General features: G+C 41.8%; 1 protein-coding gene and 1 pseudogene across 1 annotated transcript in view; one reads left to right on the top strand and one right to left on the bottom strand.

Moving 5' to 3' along the window:
- The window catches only part of LOC101585809, a 42161-nt pseudogene extending 33844 nt beyond the window's left edge, over positions 1 to 8317 (bottom strand).
- Positions 1 to 18460, top strand: part of Nebl (nebulette) — a 403483-nt gene that overhangs the window by 134049 nt on the left and 250974 nt on the right. Inside the window, exon 3 of the mRNA XM_023704953.1 lies at positions 16281 to 16365. Coding sequence (XP_023560721.1) covers positions 16281 to 16365 — 85 coding nt within the window. The remainder of the gene's footprint in view (positions 1 to 16280; positions 16366 to 18460) is intronic.

The raw sequence follows: 18460 nt of genomic DNA, 5'->3' as shown, positions 1-18460 counted from the left end.
GCATCTTGGTTGTTTCCAAGATTTGGCTATCACAAATTGTGCTGCTATAAACATAGGCACACATATATCCCTATGATATGATGTTTTCTATATCTTCTTTTTTGATGAGAACACTTGAAATCTGTTTTCTTCGCAATGTTCAGGTATAAAACATACTGTTATCAACTGTCGCCATCATGGCGTACAGTAGATCTCCAGAGTTCTCATCCTAGCTAGAATTTTGTATTTTGTAACCAGTGTCTCCCAACTCCCCCCATGCGCAGCCCTCTGATCACCATGTCTCCTCTGTTTCTACGCGTTGGCCTTTCCGAGTCCACTCATGACACTATATAGATTTTCTTTTCTTTTCTTTTTAATGTATTTAGTATAGAGTCTACAGGGCCTCACTCCATAGATTGGATTTGTAGTGATTCTCTTATTTTCAGCCTCCCAAGCACTGGGATTCCAGGTGCACACCACCACGGCCAGTCTCAGTCACAGTCTCAGTGCACTTTGGGGGCGGATCCAGTACGGCTCGCCGGGGATTGAACCCCAGTCACTGTGCTCTGCTAAGCAGGTGCTTTAGTTCATAGATTTGCTTTTCTGTGTGTGGCTTGTTTTACTTAACATAATGACCTCCAGATTCACTCCTATTGTAGCAAATGGTAGGGTTTCCTCCTTTTTAAAGGCTGCACCATATTCCATTGTGCATCTACACCACATTTTCTTGGTACCTTTGAGCACTGATGTATGCTTACCTTAGTTCCATGGATTTTGTAAACAGTTCTGTGAGCCTCCCAGGCATACAGAGATCTTTTCAATGTGCTGGTTTTGTTTCCTCCATTGCATACACAGTGGTGGGTTGGCTGTATCACACACTAGCTTTATGTTGAAATTTTTGAGAATTGTTTTTCCTGACACCTATACTAATTTACACTCGCATCAGAACCACCTTTTCTCCTTGTCGGCACTGCTCCCTTGTCTTTTAGATAATAGCTGCTTTACCCAGTGTGGGGGGGGTGACACCTCACTGTGATTGTCCCCTGCATTTGTCTGATGGTGGGTGATGCTGAGTACTTCTTATAGACATGATGGCCAGCTGAGAACTGACTTTTGAGGAGTGGCTGTTTGGGCTCTTTGCCCATGAACAATCTTGATTCCTTTTTTCATTCCCTCTCTGTCCCTTCCTTTCCCTCCATCTTTGTTTTTTTTTTTTTTTTTTTTTTTTTTTTTTTTTTTTTTTTTTTTTTTTTTTTGATACCGAGATTCAAACTCAGAGCCATGTACTTGCCAGGCAACCACTTTTACCACTGAGCTATATTCCTAGCCCATTTTATTTATTTTGAGACAGGGAGGGTCTTGCTATGTTTTTCAGGCTGCCCTTACACTCACTAGACCGGGATGGCCTTGAACTCATGGTGAGCCTCCTGCCTCAGCCCCCTGAGTGCTGGGATTACAGACTACCACAAGGGCTGTTTTCTTTTGTCTGAGTTGAGTTATTTTCTGTCTTTTTCTCTCCCTATTCCATTCCTTCATAATACTGAGATGAAACCCAGGGCCTTCACGCATGTTAGACAAGTGCTCTGCCCCTGAACCGTGTATCTTAAGCCTGCCTTTATGCCTTGACCAAGGAGGATTTGTCCTTTAAGAAGCTGGACAGGAGCAGTGTTTTCAGTGTCCTGTGCACCTGCAAATGCTAAAATCAGTCGTATAGATGCTGCATTCTTGGTCTTCACAGTGGGTGGTGTCAGACACAGACGGTGACACCCCAGAGAGGAATCTTTTTAAATGTGTAACCTGAATTTCCTCACAAACTATGAGTTTTCAATACTTGAGTGGTCAGGTCTAATCTCTGGGTGTATACTGTTGGGTTCTATTCACTTCCAGCAGTATTGCCCATAATTCAGAAGTCATTAAACAGCTACAACTGATGTTGAGTGGTGGCAGAGAGCCAAAGGAATAATTTCAAGGAATTTTAAAGATACAGTTTTAATTACAAATGTGAGTCACATGCACAGTATTTTTGTAAAAGAGAAAATGAACTTTTGAGGAATAGTGTTTCCGACTTGTACCTTTTAACTGGAAAAGTTCAATGTTCAAGGAAAGGAACTGATTATTTTGCTCCGTGTGTGCAAGAAGGGGCACTTGAAGATCATGGATTGTTTGAAGTTTTGCAGGCTTTTAAAGTTGGTGGGCGAGGCCACTTCTAAATCAGTCCATGTCGGGCAAGATCTTTTTGTAGAATGACAATTGCTTGGTGCTGCTGCATTTTAGTGAAAGAAAACAGCAACCCCAGCATCTGTTGAATGTGAAGTATTGGAGGAGGGACAGTGTGTAGTGAGGCTGGAATACACGGTTTATGGGAGCTGAAACAACCACGCAACTCTCTCAGATTGAAGTCTTTAAGAGAAGGTGTCTATGTAGGTTGGAGGATGATATTGGTGCAAACATTGATTTTTGGTTTGTTTTCTTGGTAGCCTTTCCACATTTCCATCTCTCTTCTATTTCTTAGAGGTTTTTTGAAATCAGAAGACAATTAAAAGGTTCAATGATGTGAACACTTTTACTTGTCACATAGTTTAATTTTCTAAATAAAAGTAAAGGTGGTCTATGAAATTGGTTTGTGTTAATGGAGATGAATGTAGAATTCTTATTGGGTGGAAGAGGCTTAAGAACTCTGGGTCCACAGGAAGCACCCTGAGGTGTGGGGGTCAGTGTTTTACCAGTGGGGTCTCTGGGAGACGGAACAGGAGGTCTGATGGGCTGTGTTCCCCAACATTTTGGGTGGTGAACATACGCCCACCTGCTCAATTACAAGAGCGCAGAGTTTGTAGTTCATCAGGACATGGTGCTTTCTCCTCTAGGTACAATCCATGTAAATATTGCCAAGAGCATGTGCGGTAATCAGATGGAATAAAATAATGATAAGGTTTGCGTATTTATTAACTTGTCTTATTGACTTAACCAGAAGTTTCTATAATTTAATTTTAAATGATGGCTGTATCAGCGACTTGGCACAGGATCCCCCCAGCTGGCCCCTGTAGGCCTGGGGAGCTGGCTGCTGCCTGCGTGGTGGGAGGACTGTGTCAGATTGCTGGATCCCACTCTCACATGGGGTCTGCTTCTGTCTTAAAGTAACAGAAAATTGCTCCGGCTGTGATTTCAAACAGCTGTTATCAATAGTTATGCTTTTCTTCAGGATTCTTCTAAACTCATGTTTTTGGAAAGTAGAAACTATTTGCCTTTAGAATTTCAGAGGAAGAGTTTTGTTGTTAGGAAGATTGATGATATCATAATTTGTAAGTGAACTTTTCTTTTTGGAAACTGCAGGTTTTCTCTATTTTTGGGTGTTGGACTCACCTTAGCCTCTTCTTGATAAATTATTTCAGCCCTTCTTTTCACTAGTTTGTCCTTTCAGTGGAGATCAAAGTGGTCCTTTACTTATGCTTATTTTTGATCCCAAACAGTTTACTCAAAAGATTTGTCCAGTTTCCTGTTCTTTTTTGTCTTTTTGAGATGGGTTTCACTGTGCAGTTCAGGCTGGCTTTGAACTCATTTTGTAACCCAGGCTGGCCTTGAACTTGCAGTGATCCTCCTGCCTCAGCCTTCCAAGTGCTAGGATTATAGACATGCACCACGACGCCTGACTGTCCACGGATTTCTTGACACTTCTTGTGTAGTGTTTATGTTACAGAAGTGGTCTTCTTTCCAGTTCATCTTGAAGATCATTAGTTTGTTGCTCCCATTACTCACTCCACTGGCTATTTTAACAATGAAAAATTTAATTAAGATTTTATAGATTAACATCTTGTCATTTTATTAATTTTTAAAATCTTTTATTTATATATTTTGTATAGGGTCTTATTACATCACTCAGACTTGTAGTGATCCTCCCATCTCAGCCTCCCCAGCGCTGAAATTACAGATATGTGCCACCATGGTGCAACTGGGGTCTTGGGGCCAGCACATCAAGCAGTACTGGGGATTGAACCCCGGTCCTTGAGCTTGCCAGACAGGCGCTTAGACTGTTGAGCTATCTCCTCAGTCCAGTCTTCTCATCTTACTATATGGTTCAGTGAGTATCAACAAGCCACTACCATGATCAAAATATAGAACATTTCATCATTCTAAAACATTCTCCCCTCTGACCTCTTTGTAGTTAAGTCTTGCCTCCCTCCAGTCTCTGAGAATTTTCTGTAATGATTGCACCCATTGGTGCAACCCATGGGCAGGGAGAATCCTTTGCTGTCTGTTTTTAGGGACAAAATAGGAGACTGAACGGGATAGACAACTGACATGGGTGTCTGCCTTAGGTAGAAAGGTCTGATACTGAAGGCGTCTCTGACCCTTGGTTTCTACACATGACTGACTGCCTTGGGTGTTGACAGGCCAGTTTCCTTACAGTGCATTCATGGTGGACCAGTGAGGGCACAGAACCCCTGAAGTTCTTGGAACACAGAAACAAAGCCAAACTAAAAAATAGGAGGGCTGTATTCTGTGGTTTGAGTGCTTTGGAATCTCCCACTCATGTAGAGATATAGTTTTGAGACAAAAGTCTGATGTCCCAAGAAAGCAGGGAACACTGGACTGAGCCAGAGGAGGGTTGCTGTCTGTTTGCAAATTCCTGGAAAGCTGAGACCCAAGGCAGCAGATAATAGTTTCTCCTGCAGGTGCCCTGTCCTTTGATCCCTTGCTTGGGATGTTATCTGCTAGCATTTGTGTGAACCTAGTGTTAGGCAAATGGTGGAAGTCAACAGAGATAGTAGTTTGTATTCACTTAGGTAATTATGCACATTCCTTAGTCTGCCTTTACCCCTCAATAAATGTGAGATGGTGCTGAGGCTCTGGGCTCACTTGGAGAGAGACTAATCTCAGTGAGACCTCTGAAGCTACATTCATCAGGTCTTCTCATTGTTTCTTTCGGCACCGACCCATAACATACAACACACTCATGAGCAGTGTTCCCTGCCTCTTACGGGTTATGTCTAGATGTTCCCAGAGCCTCATGCCATCATAGATGGAGTTTTTGGAAGGTGACTCTTATTTTGGCAGCTGACAGCTCACTTGTATTAGGAAGTGTGGTCTGCTTGGAGGAGGTGGGTCACAGGGGGCATGGCTATTGTGTTGATTATCAGTTTAGATATCTTCTTTCTTTTCTATTCTCAATGCTTTTATTTTAAACAACCTCCCTCTCTGCGTGTGTGCATATATTGTACATAAACATGTATAAATGCGTATACACTTTTAAAAACATTTCACTTGGGCTCTGGATGGGTGGTGTTTTCTTTGAAAGCAATAGTATGTTTCTTTTAAAATATGGTGCCTATGTCAGGCCTTCCACACAATCCCTGTGCTTTTAACCTGTGGTGGAAATTAAAGCTGAACGTCTTTCTCTTGATCCGAGGCACTGAACACTGCAGAAGTATAGTGATCTGCTGAGCTCCAGCTTAGTCATGTGATCAGTGACCAGGAAGAAGTGCATTGAAGGAAGAGCTGATAGAGACTGTGGTTGTGGCCCTTAAGGGACTTAAAAAAGGGCTTTAATTCGCCTAGTGTTTTGGGAGAGACAAGGATAGTAAGGGACTCGGTGGCTGGCAATATTACAGCAATGTTCAGTTCATTTTCTTCAACACTGGTTGGTACAAAAGATGCCCCCTTGGGTATAATTGCTTTTGTGGCCCCCCTTGGTCTGCCTACCCTGAAAAATCTTAATGTGCACAGTTTGAACTTGATAGATTGAATTGTATTGAACAGTTCTTCCCTTTCTCTAAAGACAATTCTCCAGAGTAGGGGTCAGTGGTTAAATAATTCTTAATTTGTTGAGATTGCTTTCGTAGTTGAGCAGCTAAGAAACAAATTGTGAATTATTAGATGAACCAAGTTAGTGGATTAAGAGGCAGTTCAGCTTATGCTTTGGCCATCAATTTATCTGTGAAACTATACATTTTTTTAATGAGAAATATATAGCTGAACATAATATTACCTTGCTAACCTTTCTAACTGCTATTATCACTAACGAAGGAATACACTGCATATGTATCATGAGCATCGTGTGCTTTTCTGATGTTCATTGTCTTACAACCTTTGCTCTGATGTCTTGCAGACTCCCATACTATGGTCAAGTTGTAGGTCCTGAAGGTGTTTTACCTGGTTGTACGATGTGTCACGCATTCGCTGTGCGTCTCGTGATCACTAGCGGCAGCAGGGTGGTGAACTACATGTCTTTCTCTAACTCCTATTTTCTCAAGCAGCATACAATAGTGTGTGTGTGTGTGTGTGTGTGTGTGTCTCACAGACACAGGCACACGTGTGTGTGTAAGTATTAATTTCTTGCTTTGTACGCCATAATTCAAAATCTAGGTGACACATTCCAATAGCTGATAAGCATGTCGTAGTGTGGCAGGTCAGGCTGACTGTGTAATCCCTCTGATAATGCCTCCTTTTATAAATACACGAGAGAAGTCACAATGGAGTCCTGCCGAGGAAGTAAATCAATAGGTGGCAGGTTGTTTGACCCGCGGAGCCCGAAAGAGAACTTGGTAAATTGTTAGACAGGTTATTGACTGCCCTTTAGAGAGCCCGGGATTTGGATCCTGTAACTCCTTTCAGCTGGGGCTTGTATTTCATGTATGCGGCCTACATTATCATAATCCATTTTTCGCTTTTATGTTATCTATCAGTGGCTCTCCTAAGCCTCCTTTCTGGAGGGCATCCCCCACTTACTGGCTCTAATTCGCTGTCTTTTCAAAAAAATCATAAAATTGATGTTTTGCGACCAGTGGCATTCTGAGTGTGTTGTTTATGGAAGGGCTGCGGGGAAGAAGATTATGGGAGAATTAAGAACGCAGTGATGAGTGTGGAAGGCAATTCCTGACGAGACACCATGCCAGCCCTCCAGCGGGCCCCGCGAAAGCAGCGTGCTAAGCCGCGGGCCCTGGGAGGAGGCCATGGTTAGAACTACGGTGTCCCAGGGGATGCTGCGCTGTGCTCATGTCCGCTAGCAGATTGGGACTGCAGCGGCTCTGCTCTGTCCAGCATGCCGTGTTGACCTCACATGTAAAAAGGCATCATTTAAAAATGCCTGTACCTATTAAACGGTGATTCTCCTACCAGTTCTCACACTGGAACATCAGTGGGAATGTGTGCAAGTTTTGACAGATTATGAGAGTCAGTAATTTTTTTATAGTTTTACTTCTTTATTTTTGGTAGTACCTGTTGGCAGTACATTGTGCTTCCGTCCCTTGTGTGGAGCTGGTCTGGGTACGCAGCTCTTCTTCTTTCTTTTGCATCCTTTCCCTGCCCTCGTTCCCTACTCTTTCACTCCCTCCCTTGGACCCTTTCCCATATGAGAAATATCTATTATCTACCTTTTATTTTGCTCCTTAGAATTGGAGTTTCTCATGTAAGAGAAACCATGTCATATTTAAGCTTAGACGTTCCATTAAGCCTAGCTGCCCCCCGCTTAGAGGTTTTCCTGAAAAACATCGCATTATAGTGGTATCTGCACACCCATGGATAAGGCAGCGCCTTTCATGGGCGTTAAGTCTTAGAAGCAGCCTGTATGGCCACCAGCAAATGGATGCATAAAGAAAACGAGGTGCTTTTCCACGGTGCAGTGCTACTGTGCAATACAAAGGATAAATTCGCATCATTTGTAGGAAAATGGGTGCACTTTGAGACCATAATACTAAGTGAAATAAACCAGACACACAAGCTTAAACCATTTAATGTTAGCCTTTTCCCAGTTTTATAAACCTGAAGCGATAACCCAGGTAGGATTGTTGTTCAAAGGTATTAATGAAATTTCCCAGGAACTTCTTTTTGGCAGAACCTGGGATTGAACTCCGGTCTTCCCACTTGCCAGGCAAGTGCTTATTCTACTGAGCCATCTCCCTGGCACCCCCAGGAACTTTTTATGTAAGGGGAAAAAACTTCCAAGTTTTCTCATACAATATGCCATTTTTCTTTTATGGTTCTTAAACTAATAAAGCTTTTCAGGTACAGAGAATGTGAAGGATATATTTCCTCTGTTAGAGGAGCGCAGTACAAGGCAGAGAGTAATGCAAACATATATATGCTCACTCTGCCAGTAAAAAAAGAAATGCATGAAGCAAGCCAGGGGCTTGGATTTTGGGGTGCAGCTCTTCTGCCAACTTTTGGCTCCAGGTGTAAAAGCAAGAAGCAGGTGGGGTGCTTGGGTGCTGACCCTGGCTCGGATTTCCTGGGTGTTGGAGACATCTCCTTTAACAAGCTTGTTAACATTTGCATGTTTTGGGAGTGCACAGTGCCACGTAGATGTGAATTCATCAGTTCCTGTTTCCAGTGGAAGCTGCTTCATGTCGCCTGTCCTGGGCCTCCTTGCTCTTTGAGTGGATGTGGGCCCAGCCTAGCCTCCAGGGCTCTGCACAGCTCTGCTCCTCCTGTTGTATTTGTCCCCAGGGTGAGAACCGTTCTCACTTTTCTCCTTTCCATGCTCATTCCACGTGGGCACATGGCTGTCGTGGTTTTTTGCTTCAGGCAAGCTGTCTGTCACCAGGGCACGTGGATGGGCCACTGTCATCAGTAGGATGCCTTTTATGATTGGTGGATGCTGTGACATTTTGGAGTACACAGTTTGAAGGCCACTTCTGCATGGATATCTCACTACTGTCATTGGCACAAGTTCTACGTTTTATACATTGGGTGTCTTTACTCATTTTGTGTCTGCTTGCTTTAGGTATTAGCAATTGGGGGACAGGTGTGAAATCACTCCTTGTAGGTGGATTTGTCACTTTTCCCAACCTCAGTTTAAGCTTCTGTCTCATGAAACATATCCTTAGAAAAATTAAGGCTAGGTGCCAGGGAGATGGCTCAGTGGAATAAGTGCTTCCCTGGCAAGCGCAAGGGCCTGAGTTCAATCCCCGGTTCTGCCAAAAAAAAAAAAAAGAAAAATTAAGGCTGATACTGCATTAGGTCTATTACAGTGAGAGCAGTACTTTCATTGGTGAACTGAACCTGTATCACTATGTATCATCTTTATTCTTAATAACACCCTTATTTGAAGTATTTAATTGGGGGCATGTGTGTGGAATCCAAGATACTTAGGAGGCTGAGGCAGGGGTTTAGAACTTGAAGACAACCTGGACAACATAGTGAGACTGTGTCTCAAAATGAAATTATAAAAGGATAGGATGTGGCTCAATGCTTCTTCCTCTCCATCTCTACTACTAGAACACCAGTGTTTTGTCTCACGTTTGTGTAGCTATGTTGTAGTAGAATTAAAAAATATGGCAATATTGGTCTTTTAGCCAGTGGATATTGCCCATTTTCACATTTATGATTATTCCCTTGTTTCTCCAACTGCTAAGGTTCTGTGTGTCCTGTTTATTCTCTCCTGTGCTTTCTTTCTCTTCTCATTCTTTTTTATGGTTTTGAGTTATATTTTTTCTTCTTTTATAAAATTTATTTTTTTCCATTCATAAGTTTGAATTTATGTAGGCTATTTTCCTTCTTTATGGTTCTCCTTAAAATTTTATTACATATACTTAAGTAAAATCTGAAATTTAATAATGTCCTAACCTTTATGATGAAGGATCTTGAAATTATTTTCATGCTGCTCTTTCATCTTGTCCAGTATTTTAGCTCTTCTTTAAATGAAAAAGATAGTCCCATGTAGTAGTGTTCTTATCCTGTGCATTGTACGTGTGTGTGTGTACTTGTATCTGTGTACACACTGCCCACACTCACTTGTTACTTATTTATCGTTCCCTTTTGACATTCTAACTTGTCCTTCTGAAGTTATTTTCTGTCTTCCTGAAATGCATTGTTTGTAAGTAGCTTTATAGGAGATCTGATGGTAGTAATCTTTTTCAGGGTCTGTTTATTTAAAAATGTTTTATCTTTCTAGCCAGTGATATCTGCACATACCTATCATCCCAGCTACTTGGGAAACTGAAGCAGGAGGATTTCAAGTTCAAGGCCAGCTTGGGCGAAAAAAGCAATTCCCTGTCGCAAATTTTTAAAAAAATAAACAGGTGGGGATGTCTCTCAGGGATAGTTTCCCTGAATTTATTGCCACCAATTTTTTTTTATAATTTTATTTTTCAATCCTTAAAGATAATCTTTTTTTTTTTTTGTGCAGTACAGAGATTGAACTCAGGATCTTGAGCTTTCCAGGCAGGCACTTATTCTACTGAGCCATCTCCTGGCCCCTTTAAAGATAATTTTGAATAAAGCAATCATTGGTACTACAAAATAGAGTTGTTCAGATTTGGAAAATGTACTAAAAGTTGCGTTTACACCTTCTGTCATCACTTTACACTCAAAACAGTTGTGATCATGGCCTTGGTAAAGTCAATCACTCGGCTAAACCGAAGTGTGAAAGATGGGCCGCAGCAGCCGCTGGCCCTTCTCTAACCCAGACAGGCAGAGCTATTAAGCCAGGTACTAATGTGAGGTCAGACCTGTTGCTTTTGCAATATTTTTACAAGTTACAAAAATGAGTCTTCTTATTAAGTAATGTTCGGAAAACGTCGAGACACTGTTTCAGGAATGATTCCTGGATAGGCAGAGGGGCCTGCTTGGCTGGGGGTGGGGGCTGGAGCAACTCCAGCTTTGATGGTTCTTTGCATAGCCTGGTAAGCCTCATCATGAGCCAGGCCCATTCCTTGCTCTGGTTGATCATGTGAGAAGGCACCAGGCAGTTTGCAGAGGGAAAAAGTGAACAGGGCACACTGGGGAGGGAGGTGCAGCCTTCCAGGGCCCTGCAGAGTGGAGGGATGTGCTGACCTTCTTCAGGAATGAACTGTGACAACACGCACCAAATGTGGCCAACTAGAGAAGCTGATTTGAGACTCAGTAACGGTGCTTTTTACTGGGAGTCTATCAGCAAATTCCAGCCTCCCATACAGAAGGCAGGTGCTTATCCATTTGTATAAACTGCTCATGTGCAGTGAGCTGTGCATTTTCAGTAACAGTGGTGGAAACTCTCCCTAAAGCCAGCTTCTTAGACATCAGCCAAGGGCAAGCGCTGCGAGCAGGCATTTCAGATGATGGTGTGAGGACTGCCACGCCGATGCTTTGCTGCAAAGGGCCCATTGCGCAGATTCCTTTGGAAACTGCATTCTGCTCTCAGGAATTTAATGCAGCTGTGACAATGGTCGGGTAAACAGGAGGCCAGAGAGGGTGGGCTTAAGTGATCCTGAGGCTGCAGGTGGAGACTAGAGGAGAAAGTGACCTGCAGAATGAGCTGTTTGACTTTACCAGGAGATAAGAGGGAAAACAGAATTTAGAGATTTGTGCGCAAGTGCTAGGCATTTTAAGATTAGTGGCCTCCTATAATGTGAGTTACATAAATCTATTAAATAAGCTTTTTTTGGATATCAGGATAGTTGACATCTTGGATGGGGTGAGTCCTTGTTGGGGGAAGTGCTGTCCAGTATCCCGTTTAAACCGTAGAATTTTCAGAAAATAAATTCCTGAGGATCTCGGCTTTATATCTAAATGTGTCACTGATATCTCACATTCATAATTTCTCATCTATCAAGTTCTTTCATGTGATTCTAGCAGCAGCCTCATGAGACAGCCAGGAATATTTGTGGTGTGGTGAGACATCACTTTGCAGTAGAACAAAGAGGAACTGATAATAGTAATGCTGTTATTATTAGTGGAAGACATTTGGTTAAGTACCTGTGCTGAAACTGATATCATTTGATATGATTTACATGTGTGAATTTTGCCACAAGCCTAAGGGGTACTCTCGTTACAGTTATTTTATAGCTGAGGAAATTAAGGCCAGAGAGGTTAAGAAATTTATTCAGAGACTCACAGCCGGTAGGTGGAAGAGTCAGGCTTCACCCAGGCAGTTTGGTTCTGTGTTCTCATAAGCACTGAGCTCTGGATGAGGAGTGAGTATGTCCGGATTGTCGCTCTTCCCCGCAGTTCTTTCTCATTATTATCTCCAGGGAGGCTGCTGTTCCCTTTCCCCGCCCTAAGCGGCTCTGGTTCAGTGGCCTGCATATAATTTTTCTACCACTGAGTCTATAGGAGCTGATGGCTAGCTTTTGCAACATAGTGAGACTCCAGCTCAGAAAGAAAAAAAAAAAAGAAGAAATGAAAAGAAAAAAGAAAAGTTAAGTCAGGTATAGTGGTACATGTTTGTATTTTCAACACGGAGGATTACAAGGCCAGCCTGAGCTGTATAGTGAGATCCTATCTCAAAAAAAAAGAAAAAAAAATTAAAGTAATTTTTCTGGGACCTAACTTTGCTCTTTCAGGTGTAGCTTTCTGATACTTTAGTTCTTTTTATTTTTAAGATGGCTTTTCATGGAAATATGAATTTCCTGTAACCGTCAGCCCAGTCTTGATGAACATATTAGCTTCAATTACAAGACTTCTGTTCACGAGGGGTGGAGGTGAGGCTCAGTGGCAGAGCGTTTGCCTAGTGCTCTCAACATCATGCCCAAACAGTAAGGTCTGTCTGAATTAACCCAACCACATTCCCCTCAGAGTCAGCAGCTCAGCTCTCTCCTGCCACCATCCCACCCCTACTGTGAAAGAAAAGGCAAAGAGAGCAGAGGTCCTGGTCTCAGTCCTGGCACTGCAAACACAAGCGATTTTTCACTGTTCCCCAGGTCTCTCAGTCAGCTCTTAATATGCGTTGAATTTCCACAGTTATGTGTTATTTTCTAAGAAATTTATGAATGTGTCAGTTCTTCTACTCCCTTTGTCTTTTTTAAAAAAACTTGTTTCTTGGTTCTTTTTGAACATCTATTTGTCCTGTCCCCATACCCTGTGTCCAATTTTTGACTCCTAATAGGATAGAGAAAAAAGTGTCATTCCTCCTGTAGGTTTGGTTAAGAACTCTTATATCCCTAAGATTTCTATTTCTCTGTCTCTCTCCCTCTCTCCCTTTCTCTCTCCCTCCTTCTCTTCCTCTCTCCCTGTCTCCCTCCCTCTGCCTTCGGCTCTCTATCGGTTTACCCATCTGGCTCGAACTTGTGATTCTCCAGCCTCAGCCTCCCATTCTCCTGGGATTACAGGTGTGTAGCCGCAAGTCTGCCTTCAAGGCACTTGTTAGAGGGAGACCCTTTATTACCATTTAAATGCAGGATATGGAAGGAGCTAGAATTAGTTGTATGGTCCCACCAATTAGTTTTATAGATGCAAAGGCAAGTGCTTATTCTACTGAGCATCTCCTCAGCCCCTCACCAATTAGTTTTGAAATGCGTTGCTTCTCTGTTCCTGCGCCCTCACAAAGGACTCCTGGCCTCCCGTTTACCTTTGTGTTTCCTTTCTTTGCCTTTTCTTTTGCAGCTGGGGTGGGATGGTGGCAGGAGGGAGCTGAGATGCTGACTCTGAGGGGAATATGGTTGGGTTAATTCAGACAGACCGCACTGTTTGGACATGATGTTGAGAAATCTACTGTTTGACAAGAGTTTTGCATGTGTGGAGTTTGGCAGAATTAATTAGGTTTCTCCAAATATTGTAATTATTATTTTTTATATAGTGCATGCTGTACTGATATCTCTATAATCATACTTTCTTCTTCTGAGTTATCTTGTTCTGATCATGAGGCTATTTCATTTGGTTGACAGTTAAGGCATTAAAAAAACCTATTTGCTTGAATTTTGTTAGCTCTGATTACAGCTTGTATTCCTTACACCACAGGTTTTTATTTATTTTAGAGCTCATGATCTGTATAAATTTCTCATATGAATTGCCTTCTTTCCTTCAGCATTTGTTATTTTGGTTATAATACTAAGTTGAGTTTTCTTCCTTACATTACAATGTTGGATACCTTTTCTTCAGTTATGCAGCTTTAGAGAAAGTTATGTTACATGTAAATCAACCCACTAGTATAAAATGATTATTTGCTTTAGGGTTGAAAGGCTACTAGAAAAAGTGCAAAGTCTTGGTGTTTCTTAATAGTTCTAGATATAAGCTTGTGACTGCACAGCCTGTTGGTTAGTTCACTGCTTTGGTCATCAGGTTAACAAACCTCTTCTAAAAAAACTGCAGAATCTTCTCAATTTTTCTCCAAGTCTCTTTTCAAACAGGACTTAGTATGGGAGGCCAATTTCAAATCTATAAGAGTGATACTTTATTAATCTGCAGGTATTTTATAAATTCAAATCCATAATACTTTCTCTTCGTAAAGTACACTGGTGGGCTGACTATATTGTTTTTGGTAAACTCCTCTTTGTAAGTCCAGGAATGGGTGGCAAGTGAAGTTGCATTAGCATCCAAGTAGAAATCATGTTTTGCCCTGAAGAGAGGGAATTCATGTATGTGTTGAAAAAAGTTGCAAAGTGTACTCCCTTCCCAACCTCAGGATGCTGTTTCAGTAAGATCCACTGATGGGGTTCAAGCCCTCATGATCCAAGTACCTTCCCAAATACCCATCTTAAACACATGAGATGTTTAGGGCATGTTTTATTTTTTTATGTATCTGGTACAGGGTCTCACTATAGAGCTCGGATTTGCAGGGATCCTTCTGTTTTCAGGCTCCCCAGCACTGGGATTACAGGCTTGCACTACCATGCCTGGTCTTGGTGCCAGCTCAGTGTGTCTGGGGGCGTGGCTGGCATGGCATATGGTGCCAGGGATAGAACTCCAGTACCTGTGCTTGCCTAAGCAGGCACTTAGTCCAATGAGCTATCTCACCGGCCCTAAGGCACATTTTAGATCTAGGCTGTATTAGTCTCTTAGACTTTGGTTGATTGCTTTCTTTCTTTCCTCTCCCTCCCTCCATCTATTATCTCTGCAAATATTTATTTTACATTTATCTTTGACAGGATAATTGCACATATTTATGGGATAGAGCATGACTTCTCAATACATATGTACAATATGTAATGATAAATTCATGATAATGACATATCCAGCACCTGAGATATATGTCAGTTCTTTGTATTGGGAAAATTTAAAAATCCTTTTAGGTATCTTGAGATTTTTAAATTATTTGTTATCATCTGTAGTTACCCTGTTGGCCTATAGAACATTAGTTGTTATTCTTTTTATAAAACTGCACTCCTACAACATTGTTCTCTTTTCATATGTTCCTGCAAATACGCATTTAGATCATACTGCAAACCAGGCATTGCTAGAGGCTGGAGATAAGGCCAGAATGTGCCCCAACAAAGGACAAGATAGCTTGTTCTTGACCATTCCTGAGCCAAATTTCAGGGGCCAGGAAAAATTCCTGGAGAAGGTGACATTTAAGACAAGACATAAAAGATAAACACAGTTGCTCAGGCGATAGGATGGGGAGAGGGATGAGTGTTCCAGGCATTGCTGAGAGAGACAGGGAAGAGAGAGGTGTGAACTGCAGGATTGAAATGGTCTCCTGTGGCCAGATATGTTTAGTAAATATAGTCAGTAATTGAATGTGTGATAATTCAAGAGTATTCGCAAGTATCTGACTTTGTCACCTGGGCACTAATAAATAAGAAAGAATTCAGGGAAAGGAGTTCAGGGATGGAATGATGAATAGCTGAGTTTCACACTGATTGAGTTTGTGATATATATGGGATATATAAAAGGAAATGCCACTGCATCTAAAACTCAAATTTGGGGCTGGGGAGATGGCTCAGTGGAAAAAGCACTTCCCTAGCAAATGCAAGGGTCTGAGTTCAATTCCTGGTTCCGCACAAAACAAAACAAAACAAAAAACAAACAAACAAAAAAAACCAAACACAAAAACCCCCCTCAAATTTGCAAAAAATTAGCATTTATAATCCTTAATGCAACAGGAATGAATGAAATCCCCAGATGGTGATGTAGACTGAGAGGAAAACCTGCATTAGGACCATAAGGGTGGGTGAGCCAAGAAGAGCCCACAGGAGACAGGAAACACTAAGTGGGAGAAGTCACTCAGGGACTGGTTGGTGACATAGAAACTGCGGAGGAAGATACTTCAAGATGGAGGATAGGTCAAGCATGAGGAGGAATACAAGAAGTTGTTTTAGATATGTCCACAGGAAATCTTTGTGACTTTGGTGAGGGAAACTTCTGGAACAAGCTGGAAACCAGACATAGAGAAAGTTGATGAAATGAGCAAGGACTCCTCCAAAGGATAGCATGATGGTTCCAGGCTGGAATGGTGGGTGGGGCATGGAGAAGTCAGTGTTGATGTTTTGGGAGAAAGTAGGGGAAAATAGAGTGATAGAGGGTCATGGATCTGGGCTAATGACAGAAAGATGAACTTGGCCAAGAGCGCCCTCTTTCATTGGGATAGAAACAAAGGATGAAACAATGGATGCTAAAGTATTATTTTATAGCATAATATTTTAATTGTGTTCTTTTAAACAATTTCTTTACAGACACTACCCAAAGCAGTCTTTCACCACGGTGGCAGATACACCTGAGAATCTTCGCCTGAAGCAGCAGAGTGAATTGCAAAGTCAGGTAATTTCTAGAAGGCCTATTTTGTTATATTGGTAATAAGCTCATTCACAAGGCAATTCTTCTGGGACCTTTGTCATTGTATTATTCATGCTGGTCATCAGCCAGCATGGAGATTGACAGCAGACCTGTTTGGGAATTCTGGGTGATTGTATCGAACATCTGTATTGTTGCTGGTCTTGGATCCTCTCTATATTCTCAGTTCTCTTATTCATGTGGGACTAAGGCAAGTAAACGAGTTCTGGTCAGAGTCAATGTTTCCCAACAATATTGATTTATTTGGTCCTAAATATTTAAAAACATTTTATAAATAGCTTTTCCACACCGCATATGTAGGGGAAACACAAGGTGTTAACTTGACCCAGTTGCACTGCATGTGGCGCTAACACCCTGTCTGTGGATCTCACACCAGCTACTAGCTTTGTTTTCATCCTGTCACTTTATTCATATTTTTTTCATATGTCACATTGACAGCATGAACAAAGATTAGAATACCAAAATTGGCGCCCAGTCAACCACTTTGGGTGCCAACTTGCCTTCAATATGGCGAAGCGCATCAGCTAGGACTAGGGTTTTGAATGGCAGGGTTTCCCACATGGACACCTAATGTCTTTCAGAAACACAGGATACTGTATTGCAAAGACATTCCCTTGCCTGACATAGCATAGGAAGAGCTGAACAACTACAGTGTGGCTCATTGGCCAATGGTGTGGTAAAACTGTGGTAAGGAAGTGGGAAGGCTGACTTATAGTCACCCTTGTGCTGGTCATCAGTTTGTGGCCTTGGGCCAGCTGCCCTAATTCTTTGTGCTTTTGTAAGACAATACAGTCTCTGTTGTCTACCTGCTTTGAATGGGTACAAGTTATCAAATGAAGTAATGGGGCATAAAAACATCTTGAAAAATTAAAAAAATATATTCCATGACTGGGAAGGCCACTGCTGGTTCCTAAGCTTTTTAGTACGAAAAACAAAAAGAGTAGAATTTGTGAAGGGGAAAGAGGAGTCCTAGGTAACGGTCTTTCAAGATGTCAATATGGAATCCTTGTTCCTGAGAGCTGACTGCTTTCAGTGACTTAGGATGAAGTGATTTCCTTGGTAGCTTCATCACAGGGGACACTGGGATTCCTTACTTCTCTTACTGTGGGACTTATAGTAATTTCTCAGTCTATTTAATTTCAAGAATTAGAACTTAAGGTATAATTCACTGTTGGTGAAAACCATGAAGATCTGGTGACAAGCTAAATTGTGGTTTGTAAAAAAATGCCAGGTCTTGTGTGCTAAGCCATTACTTTCAAAAATTGGGTGCTGACCAAAGAGCGATACCATTCCACTAGAGTATCAAACTCAGCTCAGTCTTTGCAGATCCAGTATGCCTTTTTTCTTATCAGGTTACCGATAAGCAGATAATTCTAGAAAAATACTTCAAGCAATTAAATACTTGCTTCTAGCCTATAATATGTTGGTCCTATGCAAAAGAATTTATGATTAGTTAATCCTCTCATCACCCACGTCACAAGGCACATGTAGAAAAAGGACTAATGCTCCCCAGCATAACTATGTTTAAGGGACAGTACAGACTCAGAAAGGGAGGGATCTGTGTGAACTGGGCTGGATGGTGCTTCATGCTAGAGGCAGGATGGGAGTACAGCTATGAAGGTGGGGAAGTAATCCCCCTTCAACCTTGACTCCTTCCTTCTCTGCACACTTCTCTTGGGGATCAGTGAGAGGTATGAGGTGCTGTCTACCCAGCTAAGGAGCAGATATGTATGGTTTCCTGTAATATGCCTGGCTTTGGAAATTCAAAGAAGAAAGTAGGTCACTGCTTTGTGAGAAGCTGATTTCATTCTTCCCCATTTGACATTCTTCAGAAACAACAAATCTACATAATTCTAGGCAGGTAGGACAAGAGGGAACAGGTATATATAAATTGATATAGGATCACCAAGCAGTGATCAGGGTTAAGATTTTATCAGATGTGATTTTTCTATAACAAGAAAACGTGGGGCTTCATTAGGCAGGCAATGTAGGGGAATTTAGTTGAGTTCAAGAAACATGAACATACAAAGAGTTCTGGCCATTGGAGGTATAAAGACATCAT

This window comes from Octodon degus, unplaced genomic scaffold, assembly GCF_000260255.1.
Source record: "Octodon degus isolate 3935 unplaced genomic scaffold, OctDeg1.0 scaffold00208, whole genome shotgun sequence".
Classification (NCBI taxonomy): Eukaryota; Metazoa; Chordata; class Mammalia; order Rodentia; family Octodontidae; genus Octodon; species Octodon degus.
The sequence above is the reverse complement of the archived record's forward strand: the minus strand, read 5'-3'. Positions and strand labels throughout refer to the sequence as shown.